Source organism: Fonsecaea multimorphosa (assembly GCF_000836435.1).
Source record: "Fonsecaea multimorphosa CBS 102226 unplaced genomic scaffold supercont1.2, whole genome shotgun sequence".
Classification (NCBI taxonomy): Eukaryota; Fungi; Ascomycota; class Eurotiomycetes; order Chaetothyriales; family Herpotrichiellaceae; genus Fonsecaea; species Fonsecaea multimorphosa.
In genome coordinates this window covers 1,503,795-1,530,439 of record NW_015971636.1, presented here as the reverse complement: position 1 = coordinate 1,530,439, position 26,645 = coordinate 1,503,795, and the positions used below count along the sequence as shown (strand labels likewise).

General features: G+C 53.3%; 12 protein-coding genes across 12 annotated transcripts; 7 read left to right on the top strand and 5 right to left on the bottom strand.

Moving 5' to 3' along the window:
* Positions 1-289: 289 nt before the first annotated feature.
* Z520_01493 (uncharacterized protein) lies at positions 290-1,770 on the top strand (the record flags this gene model as incomplete). The annotated part of the gene is made up of 3 exons (XM_016772010.1): positions 290-474; positions 571-712; positions 808-1,770. 3 exons carry the CDS (start codon positions 290-292, stop codon positions 1,768-1,770), a joined length of 1,290 nt encoding a protein of 429 aa, XP_016637149.1.
* A 296-nt stretch (positions 1,771-2,066) lies between these two features.
* On the bottom strand, positions 2,067-3,037 carry Z520_01492 (uncharacterized protein; the record flags this gene model as incomplete). Its single annotated transcript, XM_016772009.1, has 2 exons — positions 2,067-2,601; positions 2,682-3,037. The coding sequence occupies 2 exons, from the start codon at positions 3,035-3,037 to the stop codon at positions 2,067-2,069; spliced, it is 891 nt and encodes a 296-aa protein (XP_016637148.1).
* Positions 3,038-3,622: 585 nt separating this feature from the next.
* Positions 3,623-5,336, top strand: Z520_01491 (uncharacterized protein; the record flags this gene model as incomplete). The annotated part of the gene is made up of 2 exons (XM_016772008.1): positions 3,623-3,885; positions 3,941-5,336. 2 exons carry the CDS (start codon positions 3,623-3,625, stop codon positions 5,334-5,336), a joined length of 1,659 nt encoding a protein of 552 aa, XP_016637147.1.
* Positions 5,337-6,486: 1,150 nt separating this feature from the next.
* Z520_01490 (uncharacterized protein) lies at positions 6,487-7,269 on the bottom strand (the record flags this gene model as incomplete). Its single annotated transcript, XM_016772007.1, has 4 exons — positions 6,487-6,536; positions 6,597-6,906; positions 6,977-7,076; positions 7,130-7,269. The coding sequence occupies 4 exons, from the start codon at positions 7,267-7,269 to the stop codon at positions 6,487-6,489; spliced, it is 600 nt and encodes a 199-aa protein (XP_016637146.1).
* Positions 7,270-8,222: 953 nt separating this feature from the next.
* Positions 8,223-9,340, top strand: Z520_01489 (uncharacterized protein; the record flags this gene model as incomplete). The annotated part of the gene is made up of 2 exons (XM_016772006.1): positions 8,223-8,312; positions 8,366-9,340. 2 exons carry the CDS (start codon positions 8,223-8,225, stop codon positions 9,338-9,340), a joined length of 1,065 nt encoding a protein of 354 aa, XP_016637145.1.
* A 656-nt stretch (positions 9,341-9,996) lies between these two features.
* Positions 9,997-10,690, top strand: Z520_01488 (60S ribosomal protein L18-A; the record flags this gene model as incomplete). The annotated part of the gene is made up of 3 exons (XM_016772005.1): positions 9,997-10,000; positions 10,061-10,165; positions 10,230-10,690. 3 exons carry the CDS (start codon positions 9,997-9,999, stop codon positions 10,688-10,690), a joined length of 570 nt encoding a protein of 189 aa, XP_016637144.1.
* Positions 10,691-11,276: 586 nt separating this feature from the next.
* Z520_01487 (uncharacterized protein) lies at positions 11,277-12,734 on the bottom strand (the record flags this gene model as incomplete). The annotated part of the gene is made up of 1 exon (XM_016772004.1): positions 11,277-12,734. One exon carries the CDS (start codon positions 12,732-12,734, stop codon positions 11,277-11,279), a length of 1,458 nt encoding a protein of 485 aa, XP_016637143.1.
* A 1,144-nt stretch (positions 12,735-13,878) lies between these two features.
* Positions 13,879-15,496, bottom strand: Z520_01486 (uncharacterized protein; the record flags this gene model as incomplete). Its single annotated transcript, XM_016772003.1, has 2 exons — positions 13,879-15,410; positions 15,466-15,496. The coding sequence occupies 2 exons, from the start codon at positions 15,494-15,496 to the stop codon at positions 13,879-13,881; spliced, it is 1,563 nt and encodes a 520-aa protein (XP_016637142.1).
* Positions 15,497-17,215: 1,719 nt separating this feature from the next.
* Positions 17,216-19,700, top strand: Z520_01485 (uncharacterized protein; the record flags this gene model as incomplete). Its single annotated transcript, XM_016772002.1, has 4 exons — positions 17,216-17,454; positions 17,507-17,645; positions 17,705-18,504; positions 18,557-19,700. The coding sequence occupies 4 exons, from the start codon at positions 17,216-17,218 to the stop codon at positions 19,698-19,700; spliced, it is 2,322 nt and encodes a 773-aa protein (XP_016637141.1).
* A 1,479-nt stretch (positions 19,701-21,179) lies between these two features.
* Positions 21,180-23,172, top strand: Z520_01484 (uncharacterized protein; the record flags this gene model as incomplete). Its single annotated transcript, XM_016772001.1, has 8 exons — positions 21,180-21,243; positions 21,290-21,375; positions 21,444-21,565; positions 21,620-21,660; positions 21,818-22,073; positions 22,121-22,196; positions 22,241-23,058; positions 23,106-23,172. 8 exons carry the CDS (start codon positions 21,180-21,182, stop codon positions 23,170-23,172), a joined length of 1,530 nt encoding a protein of 509 aa, XP_016637140.1.
* Positions 23,173-24,071: 899 nt separating this feature from the next.
* Z520_01483 (uncharacterized protein) lies at positions 24,072-25,221 on the top strand (the record flags this gene model as incomplete). Its single annotated transcript, XM_016772000.1, has 5 exons — positions 24,072-24,494; positions 24,548-24,629; positions 24,675-24,765; positions 24,820-25,055; positions 25,127-25,221. 5 exons carry the CDS (start codon positions 24,072-24,074, stop codon positions 25,219-25,221), a joined length of 927 nt encoding a protein of 308 aa, XP_016637139.1.
* A 150-nt stretch (positions 25,222-25,371) lies between these two features.
* Z520_01482 (uncharacterized protein) lies at positions 25,372-25,563 on the bottom strand (the record flags this gene model as incomplete). The annotated part of the gene is made up of 1 exon (XM_016771999.1): positions 25,372-25,563. One exon carries the CDS (start codon positions 25,561-25,563, stop codon positions 25,372-25,374), a length of 192 nt encoding a protein of 63 aa, XP_016637138.1.
* Between the last annotated feature and the right edge of the window lie 1,082 nt (positions 25,564-26,645).

Genomic DNA, 26,645 nt, shown 5'->3' with positions numbered 1-26,645 from the left:
GGTAAACATTCACATTTCGACACGCCGAGATGTGGATTGGGAGAGACAGTCGCCACTGCTACAGCCCGAAAATCGGGCTCTTGGGCTTCGATGTGCAAGCCTGCAAGGCTTTGAGTAAATTACGCGTGGCTCGCTCAGAGGAATGGATGAAAGTTATGTATATGGATGTATATAAAGCCCCGAAGGAAAGGGAGGAGAGTTCGTCACACATCTGGGGACTGCACTACACTGCACTGCACTATTGTTCACAAGGGGTCGGATCCATTGATACATTGGGGAAAATTCAACAATGGCCAAGGGAGAAGCGGATCAGAAACCCAAGGGCGAGCGCGAGCGCGAGGGCGAGGGTGAGTGTAAGACTGAAGCTGAAGCTGTGAGGTACCGATACCCCGAGGGAGGAGCTCGAGCGTGGCTCGTTGTCATGGGCTGCTTCTGCGTCATGTTCTACACGTTCGGCTACCTCAATGCTTTCGGGTGAGTTTTGTTGTCCCTTTTTGCTTCTTCCTCGCCCCCGGCAAAGATAAAAGGGCAAAAAACGGGGGCTGACATGGAGGGTGGGATCCAATCTAGTGTCTACGAGACATACTACCAACGGGACCTCCTAAAGGAATACACTCCGTCAACCATCGCGTGGATAGGATCGCTGCAGGTATTTTTCCAGTTCGCGGCTGGCATCATTGCTGGGCCGGTGACGGATATTTGGGGGCCCAGGGTAAGTTCCTCGAAACCCGCCATTATTATAACGAGCGCACGACTTTTTTTGCAGATTGATATAGAATGTTGCTGACACAAGCACCACAAATGTAGGTCATTATCTGGCCCTTCTCCATCATCTACGTCTCGGCCGTTATGCTCACCAGCATCTGCACCAAATACTGGCACTTCATCCTGGCCCAGGGCGTCCTCGGCGGTCTCGCCAACGGCCTGGCCTACGCGCCCGCCATCGCCGTCATCGGACAATACTTCCATCAACGGCGGCCCTTGGCCATGGGCATCGCCTCGGCGGGCTCCTCGTTGGGCGGCGTCATCTTTCCCCTAATGCTCGACCGGCTCATCTACCACACGCACCTGGGTTTCGGCTGGGCCGTCCGCGTCGTGGGGTTTCTAGTGCTCGGTCTGTGTTTGACGGCGTGCGCCACCGTCGTGCCCCGCGTGCCGCCTCGAAAGGGCAGATACTTCCTCCTGCACGCGTTCAAGGAGCCGGTCTATTCAATCCAAGTGCTGGGCATGTTCTTCGCCTGGTGGGGCATCTTTACGCCCTTTTTCTTCTTGCCGTCATACGCCGAAGCACAGGGTTTGAGTCTGGACATGTCGATTTATACACTCGCGATTCTCAACTCGGGCTCCCTCGTCGGCCGTCTCTTGTCCGGCTTCGCCGCCGCTCACCTCGGCCGCTTCAACCTTGTGGTCATGGGAAACTGCGTTTGTGGGATCCTCGTCTTCTGCTGGCTCCGGGTGGTCTCCACGGCCGCAATCTGTGTCTTTGCAGTCCTTTATGGAATCTTCTCGGGCTTTGTCGTTGCACTGTTTCCAACCACCATCGCCGAAGTCTGCGCCCACCCGACAGAGATCGGGAGCTACGTCGGCATGGCACTCGGGCTGTATGGCATTGCAGGTCTGACCGGCACGCCCATCACTGGCGCCATGATTGCACGGTACAAGGGGTATGATGAGGCTACCATTTTCAGTGGCAGTGTGCTGATAGCGGGAGCGTCATTGATTTTCGTCGCAAGGTGTCTTTTTGCAAGGAGACATGGATGGCGTGTGTAAGGAGGGATAGGCTCGGCGGGCATTGACTGGCTTGAGTTTGGAGTGGGAGGTTCTGTCTGTGGTTGTTCGGAAAGAGGCGTAAGAACTTCCCAATGGGAGATTGTGTTAGGTGTTATGGTTCCAGAAGCGAAATCCCAACTCTCTGTGTAGACTACGGGCAGTGTTTCGAATCATCCAAAGCCAGATATTCCGAGCGAACCCGCGTATTCGAAGCAGGATGGCGCACCGTACCGACAAGGCCTTTGCTTCTCGTGGGCAACTCCCTTCGTCCTTCGTCATTGGCCGTTTACGGATCTTTACTGGAACGGCCACCCTCCAATGGTGATTCTGAACAGCGTCGGATCCGCCTCAATCTCTGCCTTGCGGGCAACCAACTCCTCGACATCCCAATTCGCCCACAAAAATCTCCCGGACTTGAGAAAGTCGGCCTCGGGACTCGCGAGCCAGATCATGAAATTCGCGGGCAGTTCTGGTTCGTCCAAGAAGTCGCCTGCTGGAAGCTTATCGAAATTGCCCATGACTTTCTCGGTCATCCTGGTGGCGACGACACCCGGGTGGACCGTGAATACTCGGAGGTGTGGATTCTCCTCCGCGAGATACTCGTCGAGCTTGGTCATGGCCAACTTGGAGGCCAAGTAGGCCGAGCTTTTGGGGAAATGGGAGGCTCGCAGGTGACAGGCCGCAGCGTTGGTGCCGATGTACGTCGCATTCGGACGGCATTTTGGTAAGAAGTGCTTTGCAAAGTGGGCCGAGAACTTGACGTGGATCTCGAATGCTTTCCACCAGTCGTCCTCGTCTGCTCCCGCGAGCGTGGTCAAGTCTGGTAAGTACCTTAAAACAGACACACAATGTCAGCTGAATAGTGTCCCATTGCTCAAAGCGATCAATGAGCCATGCGATTAAAACTATACCCTGCACAATTCGCAAAGACGTCCCAGGCCCCCAGCTCTGTTCGGATGTGATGTGCAGCCATGCCAACGCTCTCCGTCCTCGAGATATCTGCGACGGATACCAGAACCGTGGCATCGGGATATGACTGGTCAATTGCTGTCTTTGTCCTTTGGAGAGTCTCCTCCGTTCTGCCCACCAGGGCGATTTTCCGGGCGCCGGCTTTTGCAAATGCTAAAGCGACGGCAGCGCCGATGCTTCCTTGGCCTGCGCCCGTCACGACCACGGTCTTGTCCTTTGCTGACAGCCCGGGCCGCGAGGGATCAATTGCTGGATACGTGGTCTTGCGGTATACCTTGGTGAAGCAGGGATATGCCATGGCTTGAAGGTGATTGATGCGTTCGAAGGCTACCAATGAGCAAGCCCAGACCGGGGAGATAATTCTCTTGTGTAGATCTTATGAAGCCGGAGAAGGGAAAGGAAAAGTCTGTCAGCGAGGCCTCTTCATATACCAGGCCGCAGAACACTCAGGTTAGGCCACCTGTCTGAGCAAGGCGCACGGTCGAAGCTCAATGGGCAGCTCAATGTCTCCAAGATCCGCCAGCTTGAAAACAGTCCCTTGTGGCTTCGACCGGGTGTATGAGGCGAAAGTTGCTGATACTGACTTCTCAATGTCACAACTTGATGTGGATAATGGGGGACTTTTCCGGCGCTATAGAACACGCACTAGTTAGTGAGCTGCTATTGAAGATGATGTACTCGGGACATATAGTATGTGTGTGTGTTTTACATGGTGAATACTCTGTGGAATCACCCCGCAGCGGTTACCATCGGCTATTGGCCATCCCTAGGCATTCAAAACATCACCTCATTTCTATGAAAAGTTCACCACCCCTTCTATGCATATTTCCTGCTTCGAACAGCGAGATTCCTGCTAAACTTCAGCCATCTCACCTCATAAGTCATGGCCTCAGTAAAGGGCACCCGGCTCCACGCCCAAGGCACGCACCAGTCCTCGCTCGAACTCATCGGACAGACACCCCTCGTGCGTCTGAACAAGATCCCGCAGTCCCTCGGCATCGAAGCCACCGTGTATGCCAAATGCGAATTTTTCAATGCGGGCGGAAGTGTCAAAGACAGGATAGCCCTGCGTATGATTGAAGAGGCGGAGAAGTCGGGACGAATAAAACCGGGTGACACGCTGATCGAGCCTACCAGCGGCAACACGTAAGAAAAACATGGCAATACACCTGGAGAATGGTATTTGGCTGATATACAGTAGTGGCATCGGATTAGCCCTCGTGGCCGCCCTCAAGGGCTACAAGACCATCATCACCCTCCCCGAAAAGATGTCTGCGGAGAAAGTCGCAGTGCTCAAAGCCCTTAACGCAACCATCATCCGCACACCCACACAAGCCGCCTTCGACAGCCCCGAATCACACATTGGAGTCGCCAAACGCTTGGAGAAGGAGATACCAAATGCCCATATATTGGACCAGTATGGGAACCCGGACAACCCGCTCGCGCATGAACTGGGGACTGCGGAGGAGATATGGGAGCAAACAAAGGGCAGGGTGACTTGTGTTGTTGCCGGCGCTGGCACAGGTGGCACGATCACAGGGCTCGCTCGCGGCATGCACAAACACAATAAAACAATCAAGATCATCGCCGCAGACCCTCAGGGATCGATCCTCGCTCTGCCCTCGGCCCTCAACGAGGAATTCGCAAATCAACCCTACAAAGTCGAGGGGATAGGCTATGACTTCATCCCAGACGTCCTTGACCAGAGTGTGGTGGACAAATGGTACAAGACGGACGACAGGGACTCGTTCCACCACGCCCGCCGCCTCATCTCTGAAGAAGGGCTGCTGGTCGGGGGCAGTTCCGGGTCCGCCATCGCCGCGACGGTCAAGGCCGCAAGAGACCTGAATCTGGGGAAAGACGACGTGATCGTGACAATCTTGCCCGACAGCATCCGCTCGTACCTGAGCAAATTCGTCGACGACGACTGGCTCGCCGCCAACAACCTTCTCCCGCCCACACCTCCGCCTGAACCCTCCTCGCCGCAACTCTCGAGAACCCAGAGCGTCAAGGATGACACATTCCACGGTGCTCGCGTCCGCCATCTGCGCCTCAAACCCGTCCAGACAGTCACATCGGACAGCCCCTGCTCTGCCGCCATCGAAGTTATGCGCGAAAAGGGCTTCGACCAACTCCCCGTCCTGGCCCCAACGCCCTCCAGGAGATTAGTCGGTCTCGTCACCCTGGGTAACCTGCTGTCACGCATAAGCCACGGGCGGGCCACAGGTCAATCCCCCGTCAGCGACGTCATGTTCGACTTCTCCAAGATCAGCGAAGTCACCGTCGACCACACGGATTTCTCCGAGTTGATGACCACGTCCGCCGACGCTGACTCGGAGCCGCAGAAACCCTCGAGCGACACGAGCGAGAAGACCAAGAGCAAGAGCAAGGGCAAGAAGAAAAGGCACCAATTTGTCGAGATAACCATGGACACCCCTCTTGCCGCATTGAACAAGTTCTTCGAGTGGCAGAGTGCGGCTATCGTAACGGAGCGCGAACCACCTGCAGGTGACAAGGGAGCCGGCGCTCTCAAGCCCGTAGCAGTGGTTACCAAAGTCGATCTGCTTACTTGGATGTTGAGCGAGCATAAGCCGTAGTCCTTGAGGGTAACAGGGGGACCTTTTCTTTTTTTTTACAAGGGGTTATGTAGATCAGATTCAACAGCGTCATTGGGCTAGAACACCGGGGATTGATTGTATCACAAGTGTGCAATGTTGGGAGTATTCAACACAAGAAACCCATCTGCGGTGGCGATGCATTTGCAGGGATGGGAACGGAAGTAATATAGCAAAACCCATGAGAGTTCGGGACAGATTGGGAGGTTATGTATTCAAAGGATATATCTGCCTCCGCAAGGACAAGTTACCCACGTCAGTATTACAAGACTTACCTCCCTGGCTGGATTGCAGTGCCTGCTACGTTGATCAAGGCCAAGATCATCATTAGGACGGGGACGAGCCCACCGTCGGCAGGAAACAATACAAGAAAAATGGTAGGGTATGAGGGCAGGAGACGGAAGGGAGCCACGACATCGTAACTCAGGAAAGTCAGAGACATCGCGGGGAGGAAATACACGCGTCTTGTGCCGATGATGTTGTGGTGCTGAACGCGGAATAACGAGCTCGTAGGACATGGATCGTGTGTTGGACGCGGAAGGATAGGACGCGGAACTTGTGGTGGGAATAAGAGGTGGTAGGACTGCGGGAAGGGGAGTTACGACGGCGGCGGCGGGGACGAGGAAACGCGAGACCGAGGACGCGGCGCATCGTGGCGGACGAAAGGGAACGAGGCTGATACTAGAGCTGCTGGAACGTCTCGCATAGGAATAGGAAAAGTGAGGCGGCACATGCTGTCAAGATAGGTATCGTCCGATTGTCCGTATCGACGCTCCGATCGAATACTTCGTACGCTACCGAAGATAAACGGTTGACGACCGATGAACCGGCTGCTGTACAGGATTGAACCTGCAACGTTCGCTCGAAGTCGATCTAATCCCATGTCAAGTCAATTTTACCACCGCTCACTGCTATGCCTGAGACTTTCAGGTCATGCAAGCTCTGCAATTGTTTCATCATAACAACAATGTCAAGGACGAAAAATTCAAGAAACCTAGCACGTTCTTGCGCTTTGCAAATACAGCAATTTGTGGTCTTGCACAGTCACAAGAGGCCTGTTTGCTTGTTCGTTCGCAGTAACAGCACGCTGGGGTCTGGCATCTGGTCGGTGCTGGCGGATCATGCTGCCTTTTCATTCCGCAGTATCGAGCTCATCGTGAGCAGGGGGAGGTGAGTCCAGGGCTGATTCGGGTGTCAGCATTCAATCCCAGGCGGCATCGGTATCAATTTCCATCGTCGTACCTTTCCGGTCATCACCATTGGCAGCGCCATCGCGGTCATCGTCACGGCGGTCTCGATCGTCCTTCATTTCTCGGTCTCGGTCTCGGTCACGTTCGCGGTCTGCCGGGCTGCGCGAGCGTCGTCGGTCATCGTAATCTCGGTCCCGGTCTCTTTCCCGATCTCGGTCACGGTCGCGGCGATCGTCCTTTCGGGGAGAATAATCGCGGCGTCGAGGAGAGGGAGAACGGGCTGATCGGCGAGGCGGGGTTCTATCACGACGGCCACGACCAGCTTCGTATCGCCATGTCGCAGAAGGGGGAGTACGAGCCCACTATAAGTTAGGCAGTCAGACAAAATGTTTGGCAAGGTGTTGAGCTTCGATGGGGGTGTTCCTTCCGTACCTCAATCTTCAAGACATCATCACGACCGATCCGCTTGTTATGCATCTCGTGGTAGGCATCGTCAGCATCGCGACGGCTCTCGTATTCGACGAAAGCGAAGCTGTTACGACCATCAGTATGGGTGTGTTGTAGGAGACACTCTTCGTGACTTACAGACGGCTTGAGGCAGTCCTGGGTGCAGGAATGTCGCATCTGACCAGACGACCATAGTGCTCAAATTCATAGGCAAGGTCACGGGCACGGGTGCCATGACCAAAGCCCGTGACATAAAGGGTGGTACCAGATCGAGACATGATCAAAAACGGAATGGAAAGGTCAAAGGGGCCAGGTGGCAAGCTGATATATCGTGGTCGATGTTGTTTCGCGCCTGTCACCAAGCGAGTGACCTCTAGCTGCGAAGATCTGATAATACAATCTCTGGTTGGTAGAGTGAATGCAACAGATGATGGACAAGGCACAGAGAGGATTGAATGGATGGAAACTGGAGGAATGAAGGCAGAAGATGTTTGACAAACGCAGCGCTTTGCCTCATTTTTAGATGGAAACGGGGCTAAACCAGAAATAGAAAACAGGGCTTGGCACGTGCGCAGTCACTGCCAGCCAGTCACTGCCACGGAAAAGTCATCGGAACTGCGCCCACTGAGCCGGCACTTTGGAAAGGACACCAAGCATCCACCAAGGGTCACCAAGGTCACGCTTGCCCGTTCGCCTGCGACCTGTTACAGGGTGACAGGGGAAAAGAGACTCTATCACTCTCGGGTGACTCTACCAACTGGCACATGCCTTATAACCACACGCTTCTTGCTTCTATACCTTCATTTCACCACTTGACATTCTTGAATCCACCTGGTCGACAAAGTCCTTCCCACCTTGACACCTCCACTCGATCAATTTCCCTTTTCAAGCCTGCGATCCTCTTGCCCGATTTGTCCCGTCTCCGTCCTCCGCATATCGCTCTTCTTTGACCCTGCCCTATCAGCCCAGGTGGATGATACAACGGGCCTGCTTCGTGCTGAAGCACCGTCCTTGAACGCTATACAAGATACCTGTGTGAATTTCGGTGGGAAAAGACGCTTCGCAGACACATGATGTTCTCGTACACACATCGAAAACCGTGAAGAATTTTCCATGGACGCCACAGCCGCCTTCGACACTAGAATTCTACTTGCTGTGACGCCTGCACATCTGCAACCGTCTTTGCCGACACTTTTTTTCTCGTTACCTTTGCAAAACTCGCGTCAGAGTCATGCGTCTCGGAGAGAAGGACCCTGTTACTGTCAACGGTAGCATCGGCCAGAGCTCGACCTCCCTACGAGACTTACCAAGTATACCGCAGGTCAGTGACATCGAACCGTTGAATCGACTGGCCCCACGTCCTAACCCGTATAGAACCCGACCAACATGACAACATCCGACTTCCTCCTCCCCCTACGAGAGTTTCTCTCAACGCCCTTTACAGCCGCTTTCTGCGCCGGTGGTGTGGCGGGCGCTGTCTCTCGCACTGTCGTCTCCCCTTTAGAACGCTTGAAGATTCTGTACCAGATACAAAGCGCCGGTCGCAACGAATACAAGATGTCCATTGTCAAGGCTCTCAAGAAGATGTATGCCGACGAGGGCTGGAGGGGCTTCATGAGAGGAAACGGCACGAATTGCATACGCATCATACCCTACTCGGCCGTACAGTTCGGGAGCTACAACATCTACAAGCGCTTCGCTGAACCTTCACCTGGCGCTGATCTCGACCCTATTCGCCGACTGATCTGTGGTGGTCTCGCCGGTATCACCTCTGTCACATTTACCTACCCTTTGGATATTGTTCGTACGCGCTTGTCCATCCAGTCAGCTTCGTTTGCCGCGCTTGGAAAGCACGAAGGTAAGTTGCCAGGGATGTGGCAGGTCACGGTCATGATGTACAAAAACGAGGGTGGTGTGCTGGGTCTTTACAGGGGCATCATCCCTACAGTTGCCGGCGTTGCCCCCTATGTCGGCCTCAACTTCATGGTCTATGAATCAGTCAGGAAATACTTTACCGAACCGGGCGAGAAGAACCCTGTCTGGTATCGAAAACTTGCTGCAGGCGCCATTTCGGGAGCCGTCGCGCAGACCTGCACATATCCATTTGATGTCCTCCGGCGGCGGTTCCAAATCAACTCCATGAACGGAATGGGATACCAATACAAATCGATATGGGATGCCATCAGAACTATTGTTACACAAGAGGGTGTCCTTGGACTTTACAAAGGGATCATACCAAACTTGCTCAAGGTCGCCCCGAGCATGGCTAGCAGCTGGCTCAGCTTTGAAGTCACAAGGGATTTCTTGGTTAGTCTAGCTCCAGAAAAGGAGAACGGAGACCCTATCTGAGACCGGCAAAGGTAGCCTGAGATTTATGGCTCTTTCAGATACCACGATTCACCAAGAGACCGCCGAACATCGTCAACCTCACAGATGGACGGACTCGGAGCTAGTTGGAGGCCGGGACAAGGCATCGCCTGCGCAGAGGGAAGGAGTGTGGACTATGATCAAGTATTTCTACCCTTTACAGAAGAGCTGCGCCGCTTTTGCAAGGGTTACTGTATATTCCCCATAAATGGAGGCATGGCGAAATTTCACGGAGTCAAAAGGTCGAAGGAAAAATGGATTAGAGAGACCCGGAGCGAGGCATTTTCTGGAGTATCAAGACAAGTCTAACGCAGAAGCTGTTGACTTGAAGTTTGAGCATTTATTTTCCAGAGTAGATCAAATTGAATATCGAATTGGTCACCATCTTGCTGGTAGTTTTGGGAACCCGTTCGCCTGAGTCTCTTGCTTTTGAAGTTTGATGGATCGGCACTTACTTGTGGCTGCAGCACGTGACTCCGAGGTTTTGAATCCACAAACAGCTTAGCTTCCAGAAATCTTGGCACGCCGCACAGCGTTCGCACCCGCTAGTTTCTCACGTCGACCAAATTTCAGATTGACCCTTCTGAGGACGTCGCCGACCCTTTGTCAATCAGCAACATCCACCACAGCCAGCGATCATGGGTACGTGGAATATCGAAACTCTTCTCTCTGCGATGTTGTCTAATTGACGTCTGTTTCCAGGTATCGACCTCGATCGCCATCACGTCAAGGCGAGCCACCGAAAGGCGCCCAAGAGTGACAATGTCTACCTCAAGCTCTTGGTGAAGCTGTACCGCTTCCTTGCCCGTACGTTCAAGTGACGAAGGAGAGAGAGAACCAGAAAAAAAGTATTGACAATCAAATCTCGCAGGCCGAACCGATTCCAACTTCAACAAGGTCGTGCTCAAGCGCCTGTTCATGTCCCGCATCAACCGCCCTCCCATGTCCATCTCGCGCATCGCCAGCAAAGTCTCGACCGAGACGGCGCAAAAGGCCTACAAGGACAAGACCATCGCCGTGATTGGCACTGTCACGGACGACAACCGCATGCTCACCGTCCCCGAACTCCACATCGCCGCCCTGCGGTTCACCGCCACTGCCCGCGCCAGGATCGAGAAGGCCGGCGGCGAGTGCCTGACCCTCGACCAGCTCGCCATGAGACACCCCACGGGCAGCAACGTGGTGCTCCTGCGGGGTCCCAAGAACGCCCGTGAGGCCGTCAAGCACTTCGGCTTTGGGCCGCACAAGCACAAGAAGCCGTACGTTGAGAGCAAGGGCAGGAAGTTCGAGAAGGCCAGAGGTAGGAGACGGTCCAAGGGTTTCAAGGTGTAGGTTAAACGTGGCCTACGCGTTGGTATTCTGCTGGTCGTGGTGGTGGTGGTGGCGGTTCATTGAGTGGGATTCTGGGTGTCTCGCTATGGGGGGAAGACGGAATGTCACCACATTTTGAGCGTGTCAGATGGGTGTCAATGAGGACGGGTCTCACTCTACGGAACTGGAGCCTAGAAACGCAATTCGAACAAGCGAAGCTCACTTGATCGTCAAGGCATCCTCTCGAAGCAGAAGACAGAAACGGTCCATGCGTGGCGCCTCGGGCTTTGAGACGGAGAAACAGAAATGCTCCCGCGTGCGTGGTCGGTGTCGATTTTCCAGAGTAAAGGGACGCGAGACGGAAAATTTCCAATGCATTGATTCAAACGAAAAAGAAAAATCTTCGATTCGATCCTCTTGTTTTTTTTTTCTTTGGTCTTGGTTTTTCAACCCAGCTTTTGAGTTTGTGTAAAGACGCCAGCGATGCAATACGGGGTTATCAGTCAAACACTGACAACAGCTGGGATCCTGAGCCCCTTCACCTAAGTAGGTATCCATCCATCCATCCTCAAACACCTCTACCCCATCCGTGCAACAGTGCCGTTCATCATATCTCGATCCTCTCATGCAAAAACCTCCTCTGCCCTTCCCCCTCCCCATACTCCCCAGCCCCCTGACCCTTCCCCCTGATCTTGTACTTGTAGATGGTCAAACCCTCTAGTCCGACCGGACCTCTCGAGTGGATCTTGTTTGTGGAAATCCCGACCTCGGTGCCAAAGCCGTACCTCATGCCGTCGGCGAACCGGGTCGAGGCGTTCCAGTACACCCCCGCCGAGTCGACGGCGGACATGAACTTCTCGGCCACGGCCGGAGAGGAAGTGATGATGGCGTCGGTGTGGTGCGACGAATGGGTGTTGATGTGCGCGATGGCCCGGAGGAGGGATGGGTCGTTTGCTTCGTCTTGAGCATCGTCGCCGGTTGAGGATGAGTGTTGTCCGTTGGGTAATAATGTGTCGCTGCTGGTGCGACCGTTTGAAGACGGAGTCCCTGCTGGGACCGTCTTGACGGCCATGATCAGGTCGAGAAACTCGGTTGAGAAATCCGTCTCGGTTGCGTCTTGCAGCAAGGCCGCGTTGGCGGGACTCAGCACCTCTGTTAGAACTTTCTTACTCTGTTCGTCACACCGTAGCCTCACGCCCTTTCTCAGAAGCTCTTCCGCTACATGGGGCAGCACCGTCTTCAACACGGCCTCGTGCACGAGAAGCGTCTCTGCCGAATTGCACGCCGCCGGGTAATCGCATTTGGCGTCCACCACGACCTTGACGGCCACGTCCTGATCTGCGTCCTTGTGCAGGTACACGGAACACAGGCCGTCGGCATGGCCCAGGACGGGGATCTTTGTGTGATCCTTCACATACCTGACCAGATCATTGCCGCCCCGGGGGATGACGAGGTCAATGTATCGATCCAGCGCCAGTAACTCGTCAATGACATCTCTGGTCTTGACCAACTGGATCGCCGCCACAGGGACCTGAGTATTTGCTAGCGCCTCGCCGATAACGGTGGCAATAGCCTCGAAACTCGCGCTGCTCTCCTTGCCGCCTTTGAGGATGGCCGCATTTCCCGATTTGATGGCGAGTGCAGAAATATTGGCAATGACCTCCGGTCTAGCCTCGAAGATGATGAGCAGCACGCCTATCGGACACGACACCCTCTCCAGCTCTAGACCTTGGTCGAGTTTCGTGCGCAAATCCACCACGCCGATCGGGTCGGGAAGGTCCCGCACGTCCAGGATCCCCTTCAGCATGTCGTCGTACTTGCCCTTCCTCCCCAAATCGAGTCGTTTTAGCACTGACTGGCTCAATTCCCCTTGTGAGGATGCCTGTTGCGCGGCCGCCATGTCGCGGGCGTTGGCCTCGAGGATTTTGGATTTGTGCTGCACCAAGGCCCCGTGGATGGCTGTTAGGGCGTCGTTGCGTGCCGACAAGGGTAGGATTGACAGAGTGTGTGAGGCCAGCGAGGCGGATTGCGCACAGGTCACGGGGCTGGAGCTTGTGAGCGACATGGTTGACTTTGTTGTCGAGTCGGTTTTTCAACGACGAGGACTTTCTCTTCCTGCTTCTTCCCCGTCTTGTAGAACCCAGTCGCCCTGAGCAAATATCTTAGTTTGAGCTTGTGAGAGCAACTCGAATATGTCGTGGGCGAAACTCAGCAATACCCCCTCTCTCGTCTTCAAGTTTGGTTTGTGTTAGCTTAAGGTCGAGTGATGAAGTACCAAGTAGGTAGGAGTCATGGAACTAGAACAAGAAGGCTAGGTAGTGTGTGGCTACGAAAGTGGCGCCGTCGCTGCGTTGATTGGTGCGCCCTTTTCAAGATCATTCGAGACTCATCCGGTCTGGATTCCGCATACATACCTAGCACCCACCTGGTATGTAACGAAGTGAAAGTGGATGTCAATCCAATCCATTCCTTTTTTGACACTTACATCTTGAAGGTCATATATAGTTATCATTGGGTACTGCCACATGTGTCTCCGAGATATACTGGGTAGGTATGTTGTCAGTGGAACCACGATGCAGCCGTAACACACTTGCTAAGGCATGCCGAGTATATATAGCCTAGAGCGCCTGGGTATCTAGGTAGGTAGGTACTCATCGCACTGTGTACGGGACTTTGGCTGTAGATATGCTGCTGCCTACATGTGATTTCTATATACATTTTTTACGCCATATTTACCGTCGAATAACGGCAGAGCTCTTTTTGTTCCTGGCGCCTTTTGGTAGGTATGTACTTCTACGCCCTACAACGGGTTCGTCACCAACTTCGGAGAGAGGCACCACGTCACCCGCTGACCGGTAGATAGAGATATAGGGTCGCTTGGAGGGTGTTGCTCCAGGAGTCCCCTAAGACCCGGCTCGAAGATGCCACTTCCACACCACTGTACTCAAAGAACTTGATGTCCCTTGCACTCTCAGAAATGGAGGATCCTATTCTCCTGATTCTGGCTTTTCTGTGTCTGCCTTTCGTCTATTGGAATTTTCATGTCTCATCAGCTCATCATGCCTTCTAGTGCTACAATGCTCGCAACAACAACAACGATGGACGACGGTAACAATAACAGCAACGATCGTCGACTGCAAGGTCGGTCCTCCTGCGTCGCGATAACGATATTGTCCAGGATAATCTTTCGTCTCCATGCATAGGTCCACTTACTTCTTGACCAACAAACTTGTCCCGCCCATTTCTTCAGGCTGGTCGATTCCCATCGCTGCAAGAACTGTGGGTGCGACATCTCCAAGAACGCCGTCCTGCTTCTTCAAGCTCCATCCCTCAGGCGCATTGGCCATGACAAAAGGAACCTTGTTGGTAGTGTGCGACGTCTTGGGCTTGCCTTCTTCGTTCAGCATTTCTTCGGCATTGCCGTGATCAGCTGTCACAAAGAGGATGTAGCCTTCCTTCTTGCACGTCTCATACACCGTGCCGATGGCGGCATCTGTGGCGGCCACTCCCTTGATCGCCGCTTCGTAGACACCCGTGTGGCCGACCATGTCGGGGGGTGCAAAGTTGTTCATCAGGAAATCGTACTTTTGATCCGCTATTCTTTCACTGAGCTTGTCTGCCACCTTTTGAGCACTCATCGGAGGGTCGAGATCGTAGGTGGCGACCTTGGGACTGGGGATCAATTCTCGCTCTTCGCCCTCGAATTGTTTCTCCACTCCTCCATTGAAGAAAAATGTCACATGGGCATACTTCTCTGTCTCGGCGACGTGACATTGTTTCAAGCCTTTCTTCCCCAGCCACTCGGCAAGAACATTGCCCATATGCTGGGGAGGGAAAGCGACTGGAAAGGTATAGTCGGTCTTGTACTGCGTCATGGTGGTGATTTCAATGCCCTTGGGATAGGGGAAGTCCGGTTTGGGAGATCGATCGAAATCACCCAACAGTTGAGTCACTTCTCGGACGCGGTCGGATCGATAGTTAAAGAAGAAGAGGGTGTCGTTGTCTTTGATCCTCCTCTCGTCTCCACCGACAATGATGGGCTTGAGGAACTCATCGTTCTCTCCTTTCTCGTATCGTGACTTGATCGTGGCAACAGGATCGGATGATTCTTCTCCTTCGCCGAGCACAATACCCTTCATGCCGATCTCCACACGATCCCACCTCTTGTCTCGATCCATGATGTAGTAACGGCCGACCACCGTAGCCAGCTCGCCGATGCCCAGCTCTTTCAGCTTGTCCAGCAATTCTTGCATGTATCCCGCAGCACTCTTGGGGTCCGTGTCGCGGCCGTCTCCGAAAAAGTGAATGAACACTTTCGGGACCTTCATCTCCTTGGCGACTTGCAGCAGGGCGAACAAGTGCTTGATGTGGCTGTGGACGCCTCCATCACTGACAAGGCCTAAGAGATGGAGTCTACCATTGCCGTCGACAGCCCGCTGGAAGCATTTTGTGATATTGGCAACTTTGTTCATCTCGCCCTTTTTAATGGTCTGATCAATCCTTACAACATCCTGCCAGACAACTCTGCCTGCGCCGATGTTGAGATGGCCAACTTCAGAGTTTCCCATCAAGCCTTCCGGGAGACCCACGGCGAGGGAGGAGGCCTCGAGTTCGGTGTAGCCTTGAGCGGTTTTGGAACCCTCTTTGGCAAACTCGTCCATGACTGGGGTCTCGGCGGCGGCAATGGCATCGCCTTCCGGAGGAGAGCTCTCGGACGGGATGCCCCATCCATCGATGACAACTGGCGACGACGTTAGCGGATTTCATTCCCAGAATCAGGCGCTTCCATGTCCTACTTAGAACAACCTTGTGCTCGACCTTGGTCATGGTGAAGGAAGTTCGAGAAGGTCGTCAATCGGACTTGTGGAGGGTAGAGGCTGCAGAGTCGGTCGGAAGGAAAAGTGTGAACAGTGATCAACTGTGGTTCAAGGCGTGCTAGCTGCTTTTGACACGTTTGATACCAACACTTGAGGGTAGAAAGAGGTATCGGTGGTATGAGGATAAATTTTGTTGACCGAGACCTGAATGAATTGGAGGGGCTGATTGGACGATGACGGCACTCCTTCTCAGCCAAAGTACCTGGCAGTCGACTGGCGGGGCAGCAGACGAAGCTGGGCAAAGGGAAAGGGGGTCTGGCAGGGGAGGGGCTCCCAACGGTGGCGATTTGGCGTCGTTGGCGGGTCCTCCAGGCACTGGGGGATGGAGGTACTTCCCACGCACCTGAGAGTTGTGTCCCCGGTATGCCTAGCACTGACTCGGGGGAGCCCAGCAGCGCCTATTGTCCATAGCTAGGTACCTAGGTACCTAGGTATCTAGGTAGGTAGGTACACCCATAGGCCATAAGCAACTCCAATAACGCCCAGCCATTTCTCCCTTTACGTCACTTCCTCTTGCCTGCCACCACTGGTGGTTTGGAGCTGGACACAGGTTTTTTCGCCTGCTCTCACCAAAGTCTCCATCCAGTTTCTTTCACTTCTCATAGGCTCATCGGCGATTGAGGGCTTCTTCCCATCCATTGATCTATTGATCTTGTTTTGCGGTATCTCTTGTCATGAATCTCTGTCTCGGCAGGCGGCTTACCTCTTTCTACAGCTCAGCAGAGATATCGCAATACAAGACTGCTGGCTGGACCTTTGCATCTGGTCCCAAATGCTGTCAAGTCATGACGGCGATGACCAGGACGACTACCGACCAACGGCTCCCAATCAAGGACATTCGCCACATTCTCATGAAGCAAGAACGTGTCTAGATCTGTTGCGACAGGTAAGGAATCTGGGGGGCTCCAGAGCTCCAAAGAAGCACCAGAAGCGCCAGAAATGATGCGCTTATCAGGTCTTTCGCATTGACTTTGGCCTCCTCCCCTCCTGGGGTTTTTGAAGGAACAACCAGGACAGTAGGGATCGGCTCAGTGAGGGCAGGATGGGCCCACCAAACACTTCGGCTGGTTCGCCATTCGCCCACATGGCACGGAATTTTTTTGCGAGAGACCTGCAATTGGCTTTATTTCTGTCGTGCCATCCCATGTCCAGACCAAGGTGGATTCAATTGCTCCAGTCGCCGTCATCCTAGGGGCTGATGTACACATCAGAATTGCCATCGCCGGAAACCTTTCCCGCTCAGCGGGATAGGCCGTGGCCCATGGGCAGATGGTGGTTGCGCGCCTCTGCAACAAAGCGGACAGCAGCCCTGTCCGCCTGAGGCACCGCTTTGATCTTTCTGTCTCGATGACGCTAAAAATTGACCCATTTTGAAAGCCCACACATCTCGAAACCCCAAGTTTCACGACTTGACTTGCATCGAATGATTTACATCGAACAAGAGTGTTCCCTTACTGTCGACCCAGCGAGCTTTCCCTGTCGGAAAACTCACATGAGCGCTCTCGGCATAGCATGATAAGGTGATCTACCATTAAAAATTTACTTCCTTCGTTTTCGTCTCCTCCTATGTCGATACCTCACCGAGTTCACCTGGCGCAGGCTCGTGTGGGCCTGTAGATTTTGGCTTGGCACTATTTATGCTGTTCGGAGCACGACGAAGGGGTGCACCATGTCCGAATCCATGGACGGTCCCGCCGGTTCGTCGCATGGTCAGCGTCGGCTGGGAGGCTCTCCCCCCAAGCAACGCTCGTCGAGGAAGAGCACCGTCTCTAAAGTGCGCACTTCGCATGCTTGCGATCGCTGTCGCTTGATGCGTACAAAGTGTTCTGGAGGTGAGCGATGTGCCAAATGTGTCAAAGATGGCGCGGCCTGCGTCTATGGTGATCGCAAACGCGAGCGCAACAAAAAGTATGACTCGTATAACTATATTTCTCCAGTACATGTCGCTGACTATGAGTAGGGATCTGGCCGAAAGTCTCGATCGCATCAGCTTGCTGGAAGAAGAGAATGCTCAGTTGGTCGGTGCGCTTCGCTCAGTGACTGAACGGCCAGGTTTCCTCCCAGAGGAGAATCCCCATATCTTTCAACTCCTGAACAAGGTAACGATTTGTCTACCACAAACTCTCCAATCCCCCTTGACGTCTAACAAAGTCGACAGTACTCTGAACAAGAGGACGAAGAAGACGAGCCTGGGGGCCCGCCAAGCAGCCAGACACAGAGCCGAACCGCGCCCTCTGTCTCCCAACTTCCATCGTCCACGTCGAGCCAAGGTCGGCCGCGGCTGGGCGACGTCTACGGCGAGAGTAAGGCCAAATCGAGCGTGGGGTCTCCTGCAAGACAGGGGGAGCTGAGCCATGTCGTGACTCTGGATCTGGGAGGGGGCGCCTCCGGCTTCGTTGGGAAGATGTCAGAGATCTCTTGGATTCAGCGTGGATTCGAGACCGTCCGGGGACACACTCCCGTTCACCCCGGTCCGCTGCATGCGGCAGAAATGGACGAATATCTCGCAACAACGACAGACTTCATCTATTACATGGACGACATCAATGTTTTGTCTGTGGACGAGGATTACGTGGATCAGTATCACTGGCCGGCCGATGAATCTCTGGTTATTCTGTCGGAAGCCTTCTTTCACTCCATGCAGGGCGCATTTCATTTTGTCCTCCGTGAGGAATTCCTCCAACAGGCGTATTCTTTTTCGGACAAGGGGGCTGCTCCGTCGTGGGGAAAGCGTCGATGGTTGGCGCTGGCAAATCTCGTGTGGGCTATAGGGGGGAAATGGCTGCAGATTACCCAGCTGGCCGAAGGCGATGCTAACGGAGATCATCTCATCTACTACGCCAGGGCACGGGCGCTGGGCCTTGACCACAGAGTGATGTTCGATCATCCCGATATAGAACGTGTCCAAGGCATTGGCCTTTTGGCTTTCTACCTTCTGGTCAATGGATCTATTACTCGGTACGTTGTTGTCGTCCCGGTGGTCTCCTGTTTTTTTCTAATTATTTAACAGAGCCTGGAATACGCTGGGTCATGCTACCCGCCACGCCACGGCCCTGGGCCTGCACTTGAACATAACGGATCCCGCCGTGAGCGAACTGGATAAGGTACGGCGAGCCCGGACGTGGTATTCACTCTACAGCCTGGAGATCTTGATTGCCGAGATCACGGGGCGGCCGAAATCCATATCCTTGTTGGATGTGACTATACCGATCGATCTTTTCTATTCAGTTCCGCAAGAGACGGAGCAATTCTCTGGCCAAATCGACAATTTTCGCTCACCTTCTGCTTCGAGAAAGATGTGGCTCGACTACTTGAACAATGGCCGCAATGTATCCCAGATGACGGGTGGGATGGTTCCCTGGAAGAGCTTTGCCTCGCTAGGACGTGGCGTCCCCACTTCATACTTGCCTCAACGACTATACCTCTGCCGGCTCAGTGACAGGGTTGCTTCGCAGATGTATAGCGGAACATCTGAAGATTCGTGGTCCCAAACCCAACGCAAAATTGGTGACCTGCAGTCGGAGTTGAGGGCGTGGGCCGAAAACCTGCCGCAAGAGTTGGCTCTTCAGGGTCAGGATTCGGGGGACTCAGATCCGCGAGCCAAGATCGAATTGGGGTTGTATTACCACAGCGTGGAGATGATCCTCCACCGTCCCTGCCTATGCGAGATTATTATCGAGGAGGAATCGACCCAGTCGAAAGAATTCAACCGCAGCTCGGCACGAGCCTGCGTCCATGCCGCCATGTCCATATTGTCACTGATGCCCGACTATCCCACCGCTCATGAAGCGTACCAGCTACTTCCGTGGTGGGCCCTCCTCCATTTTGTGGCACAAGCAGCGGCTGTGCTGCTGTTGGAGCTCGCCCTCGACGCGCAACACTTCAAGGACGAGGTACCACAGGTGGTGACGTACCTGCGCAAGGCCATGGCGTACCTCTGGTGCATGAGTGGAGGCTCGCTGTCCTGTTACCGCGCATGGAGGATATTCAGGCAGCTGTTGACCGAAATCATCGAGCGGCACGAGGAACTGGATTTGGCGGACGTCCCTGAGGAAGCGGCGCCTCCCCCTGGGTGGAACGACGAGCTGGAAGAGTTGACGGTCAAGGCTTTTACCTCACAAAGGTATGGGTTTTCTTCCTATTTACGGCACTAGGGGGAAAGGGGCAGGGGCAACAGAGGCACTGATCCTCCACGACCGTGTTCGAAAATTCGTACGACGATGAGAAAAAAGCCTATTCGTTACACACATGAGAGACTCCAGCTCTCTTACATGGGAACAGCTACATGTATACGAGAATTTGAAGCCGTCATGAAAACGCACAAGAACGACATGGCAATTACCACAGGAAACCTAGGTATATACGCTACAGTTTCTATGACGGCTAGCACTCGTATTGCTGGCTCCCGCCCTTTCCTTACATGTATACCTAGGTAGGTACTCACCAGCAGCTTCACAGGTCATGATACTTTTCGTCCTTGACAAGCAAGTATCCTTTCCGGATCCAGTCGTAAGAGAGGTAGAGCTTGTCGACGCATCACTGTGAATTCGACTGCTCTCATGTCCGTGGCGGTTGAGGGCTCAGCCTCTTTCTCGAGCGCGAAGCGGTGAAAACTCAAATATTAAGTACGTTGCCGGTAGTCCACGACCCGTTTGTTTCAAGTGCAGTCATCGAGTGATTGAACAGGCTGCTACCTGGACACGGTGCGCCATGTTGTATCTCTCGAGAGACTAGCAGAAGAGCCTGATGCTGAAGATCCTGCCCATCACCATTTAGCATTCAAGACAGGCCTCGCAGGTAGGGTTGCTACCAGTGCTGTTCTCTGCTTGATGTCGAGTTTGTCTGTCAGACTGAGGTCTACCTCGTACTATTTCCTTATTAGTTATCGAGACTGGTAGCGGACGGAGGAAATCGCCCGCCGTCCCACTCAACGGAGGCGTAGGAGATTACCGGCTCCACCTACTAAGTCTTTGCCGAGCTCTTTCCCGGGGACATTTCGTACTTCCTATCCAATTTGAACGGACATCATCAGGATTCTTGAGCTCGAGGTCTGCCCGCTGCCTTGAGATGGTTGATTGCGTCCCTCCAGCAAGTCAATGGACCCTGCTATGGGGTGAAGGGGCTGTTGTCTTCTTCAAGGTGTCTGGACTTGCGTACAAAAAGGTCATGAGCCTGTGTCACAAGACTGGGGCGTGGAATACGCAATGTGAATTCAAGTGAAGAGTTCCCTAGCATGCACGGCATGGAGCTGAGGTTTGAACTGCCTGACTGTCTCACCACGTGGTTCCTTGGCACCAGGTGCAGGCTGCGAGGCTCGCAGTCGCAGGGCAACATGACCACATGCGACGCTTGACCTCAACCTCAAATTACTACCACAGCCCTGGATCATCTGCAGGCGTTTTGATGCCCTGTCTACAAGTCATATGAGTGGTTGCCCCCTCCTTGATGCCGCGGTCTCTGTGGAGTCGTATCAGGCAGAAGCTCGATACCCTGTCCGTTGCGAACATCCTACCTCAACACCGCTCAGCAGAGGGACCGTATGAACTTCTCCCAGCTTCGACATCACCAGATCCACGAGTCAATATGATAAGTAAAGGATTTTGTCCATGCATGGTCTCCCTCTCTTTTCCCTCATGTTTTTGCTGCTATTCGGAGTTGTTAGTGCTGGGGTATTCCGTCAAAGTCCAGAGCCTTCTGGTAGGCACCTATCTCGTCCTCGTGACTTGTTGTTTAATCTGAACAGGATACCCGTCGCTACTGGAAACTACCATCGAGGAGCTGCAAGCAGGCCTTACCAGCAAGAGGTTCACGAGCACTGATCTGGTCAAGGTACGTACGAGGACTGCGCCACATCAGAGCGGTGCCATGTCAAACTTGACCTGCTGACCCATGTTTAGGCTTATATTGCGAGAATACATGAAGTCAATAACGCGCTGCATGCTGTAACGGAAATCAATCCAGATGCCCTGGCTATCGCTCGCCGACTGGACAATGAGCGTTTGGGAGGTTCGACTCGTGGGTTAGCTACTCTTCCACCCTGAAATCCCCTGATTTGGTTCACTAACTGTTGTAGGCCACTCCATGGACTTCCCATCTTGATCAAGAACAATGTCGGTACCCAATTTCGGGAAGGAGAACAAGACGTATCCATCCCGCCTCATTTGAGGCCTCCTGAAAACTCTGCTGACCCCTCGTCGGAATCAGATTGCTACGAATGACAGCATGGATACCACAGGTAGAAAAATTGATATTGTTGAACAACAGGGCCAAGCTGATGCTGACCTTATTCACCAGCTGGTTCTTGGGGCTCTTGTGGGAGCCAAAGTCCCAAGAGATGCTACGGTTGCACAAAAGCTTCGCGCTGCGGGGGCTATTCTGCTGGGAAAGACAAATCTTAGCCAGTGGGCACACTTCAGATCTGTCAATACCAGCAATGGCTGGTCAGCACACGGAGGGCAGTCATACGGGCCCTACTTTCCAAAAGAAGATCCGTGGGGTAGTTCGAGCGGTAGTGGCATATCATCCGCGTGAGTATACCAAATGGAATCTGCTACTTTGGCTGAATGGCGAGCAGACTCGGTTTAGCTCTTGGCTGCTTGGGCACCGAAACTGATGGCAGCATTGTGGATCCTGCTGATTTCAATAACATCGTGGGAATCAAACCAAGCACGTATGCCTTTACAACGAATGTGAGACCAAACTAACAGTTGAAGGTGTCGGGCTCACTTCGCGGCACCTGGTCATCCCGGTCAGCGAGCATCAGGACACTGTTGGGCCTTTGACTAGAACAGTTAAAGATGGTGCTCACATTCTGCAAGTAATCGCAGGGATAGACCCGCTGGACAACTATACCTCATCCATCCCAGATGGCAAAGTTCCGGACTTTGTTGCAGCTTGTCAATTGTCTGCATTGTCGGGCGTCCGGCTTGGTGTTCCGAGCAACGTCTTATCGATTCTTTCGGACAACACAACAGAGCCAATACTCGACTCATTCTATGGAACGTTAGACATTTTGCAAGAAGCAGGTGCCACGGTTGTTGAAGGTACCAACTTTACCTCGGCTGCAGAATTTGAAAGTTCGCAGCTACCGACAACTATTCTTGAAGCAGACTTCGTCGTCAACTTGCGGGAGTATCTAAGCTCTCTAATATACAACCCAAACAACATCACGACGCTCGCCGACTTGCGCACTTTCACCCAGACTTCTCCACTAGAAGATTATCCGGATAGAGATGCTGGCTTATGGGACGCCGCGCTCCGAAACTGGAACAACACCTCTCCTCAGTTCTGGCCCGCTTATCAGCAGAACTTGTTTTACGGCGACGAGGGTGGTCTGCTCGGTGCACTTGAGCGCCATGACCTCGACGCCGTTATTCTTCCTACGCATTTCTCTTCTAGCTTCGCTGCTACTGTTGGCGCCCCGATAGTGAGTGTCCCCATGGGTTTCTATCCAAATGACTTTCCGGTCTCGAAGAATTCGTGGGGCTTGGTCGAAGCTGCTCCAAACATTCCGTAAGTTCCGTCAGTTCTACAGATAAAGTGGCGACCAACAGATGCAGGTTTGGACTGAGTTTTCTCGGGGCGAGATTCGATGATGCAAAACTGATTGGCATGGCTTACGCCTAGGAGCAAAGAACTAAAGTCAGGGGCAAGATATCACCGTATATTGTACCCAAGACAGAGATCCGGGATGTTCTAGGTACCTGATTGGCTCAGAAGACGAACATGCAAGCGTGATGCCTTGAACTCAAATATGGAATTTGATGCATTGATCAGCCCACCGACAACAGGCCGACCGCCCGAAGGAGCTTCAACGGTCCGGGGCGGGCGTCACCAGACAACGGCCTAGTCCAAGGCCGGGTGCTTTGGCACTCACCAGAGCCCTGTTGATGCGGCTGAGGCGATGGAAACTGGGCGAGGAGGTAGAAGACGACACTCCAACGGCTTGATGTCGGTATCTCAGAGTCGGCTGGGAACTTTATTCCGATTTTGTCTGGCTGTCACGAAGCCAGACCCCACATGGAATGAACTTTGCCTCCCATGTGATATGCTGGAACGGGAAAGTAGACACTGAACATGCTGCCCAATGGCCAAAACACGACTCTAGTCTTCTTTCATGAACAAGGCGAATTGCAAAAGCGGTGTGACCGGTCCCACACGAGACGAGACATGAGGCATCCAAATATCGTTCGTCTACTCGCGTTTCACAAGGTAAAGACTTTTCATGGAACTTCCAGTTTCAAGGCCTAATGGCGACGCGAGAAGGAAGAGGGGAGGTAACACTGCACGGATCACGAGGAGAAGGCGCAGCCAACCGTGCCCCAATGCTCGGGTGGTTGCTGCAACTGCGGCTGGAGGCCCTCCGTCCAAGAGCACGGACGGCAGTGCTCGATCTGATCAGCTGGAAAGTGCGAGGGCATTGTGTTGCGACGAAGTCTCTCTTTGGTGCCCACCGAGAACACTCTCAGCCTGAACCCGTCTACCGCTTGCCTCTGGAGGTTCACCACAACTGGCGAGTGGGCGCCATGAAGATTTCACCTAGACTGGAGATCACCCCTTCTATAGCAAGGGGTGACCAAGGTCAACCAGGGTCGGAAGATGATACTGTTCCGGAGGATGCAGTGTGGAGCGAGATCGAATACCTTACCGTCGATCCCAAACATCAGTACGAAAAACCTTACGAACTGAGGTTCCAGGTGGGTGGTGCGATTCCAGAAACAAACATGGTGGACGAGTCCAGAAAAGTATCGATTCGCAACTTTCGGCCGCTCGAGAATGCTCAAAACTTCGAAGAATACGGCTTTTCGGCTTCGAGAATCGATTGCAGCTTGCCGTCAGCTGAATTCGACGACAAGGAAAAGGTGGGCAAGATCTACTACCCTGCCGTCAAACGAATGCTGTGGCATAAGTTTCCCGACGCGGGGCAGATCCGAATCTTGGAACACGGTGTCAGTACACAATGTGGATCTCTACGTTGGGATCCTGCTATTGACTTTGATAGCTCCGCAAAAGAGACCCAGAATTCCCTGCCACCCACAAACCGTTCTTCAAACACGTTCAGCCTTCCACCATTGCGCATATCGGTCAGCATCTCGAGGCACTTTTGTGGTAGTGCGGTACTCACAAAGTGCCAGACTATTCGATATACTCAGCTGCGCGGACAGCACAGGGGGCGTTCAAGATGGCCCCAAGTCAGTATCAGCGTCTGATTACCGTCAAGTAAGTAGATCGCAACAGATCTTGGTCTGGGCAACCCTGAAGTTCAAATCGCAGCGTTTGGAAATCACTTCAAGGACCGGGAAACGACTGGCCACTAGCCCTTTGCGACTGGCGTACCTTGGACCGACCGTCGGAAAGCGTGGTTGTCGATGTCGTTTACAGTAAGGATTTCACCGAGAATGAAAGCGTCTATTACAGTCCGAAACACAAGTGGTATTATTTTAAAGATTTGGGAGATGACGAGGTCATTGTATTTCAACAAACGGACTCTGCTTTGCCGACTGGCGGAGGTGAGTATGCGTGATTTCATCACACTTCGAAAGGGCCTGTAAGATTCAATTGACTCACTCATGTGCGACAGGTGCGGCCCATGCAAGCTTTCACAATCCGGACGCCGACGAATACGCAGCACCAAGAGCCAGTATCGAGCTAAGGGCCTTTATATTCTACCTGTGATCTCTCTGAGACAACGAAGGTAACTTGATTCGACATTGGATGTTGGAATCTCCGATCAAAGAGTGTAATATCGGAGCCAATCTGTGCTTCGACCACGAATACTCTGACGCCGTGAGCTCCTCCCAGCATCATCGCCAGGGCGGCGACAGATTATTTCTTCTCGGGCTTCGGCTCGTCAACCTTGACTTCCTCCTCGTATCCAAATTCGGCGCTTCTGCCCCCCGAAAGCTTGAAGTGAGGGATTTGCTCTTTCTCGCCCTGTAGCACATCCTCTTTGTCGGCAGTGGTGTTGGGCGCGGGCCAAACTGACTTCCATGGCTGGGCCTTGGTGGCCTCTGGCATGGTGGGACTGAAGCTTCTTCTGTGCTTCGATAGTCTCTTTTCCGATGCGTGGTTTGATTTTGGGATCTGTCATGTCATATCAGCAACCACGGGATAGCTACAATTTGAAGCATCACAAACCGAATATCAAACGACGGAAATCTCAGTCTCGAAGTATTTGGAAGTCAAGGCAGACATGGACAATATTGTGATGGGGATGCTGCCTTATAGGTATAAGTCAGATCCCCCTGCCATGTGGGACAGACCTTACTGTTGTAGGTATCACATGGTGTGATTCCCTGCATACAATGCGTACCACTAACATCCGTAGCAAAGTCGTCGCAGAGGAGGCGGCTGGATTTCTGTCTGTTCACACCCATCACCATACGTGTGCTCCGTTGATAGGTCATACAATCTCCCTACACACGAGAGACTCGTTCAGTCACGGAAGCCAGCAGATTTACTGCAGCTCTGGTTGGTGCTCCACCTTTGCCAGCCTCAGCGTTGCTGTGCACAGAGTACGGACTGATCCAAGACGGCTCGAGGCGAGGCGACCCTACCCTGCGCAAGATCAAGGGGTCAAGCTTTCAATTTAACGGCGCCAAGTGAGAATTGGGGTAGGAACTATGCGAACAATTAAGGAGAGCGAACGGCTTGCTGCTGCTCCCTTGATCAAATCATTCCCAGCCACGCCGGGTAACGCCTATCGCTCAGATCCTGTACGATACCAACCTTTTGCCATGAGGCGCATTCAGGTGTTAAGGACGACCCGACCATGGTGTGGAATGGTGATGCCGGTTGTGCTGTTGCCCGAAAGTCTGCCCAAGCTTGTGATTCGTGTCGATTTCGGGAGAGATGCTGCTGATGAGGTCCCTCGAGGATGCGAACTCGACACAGCCTTCGAAGGACGCATGCTGGAAAACAATGTCTAGGGTTAGCATTGTAGAGCCGCCATCCGCACAGCCTGGGGAGACCTTCCGGACCACGTTTTCAATGTGTACTTATCCTATTCACACAGACACCGAGAGCATAATATGGCAGCCTTCCGAGTTGTTGGCACTATTCTGTCGGCTTCAACCCCAATTTCTTTCAAAGCCAAAAAT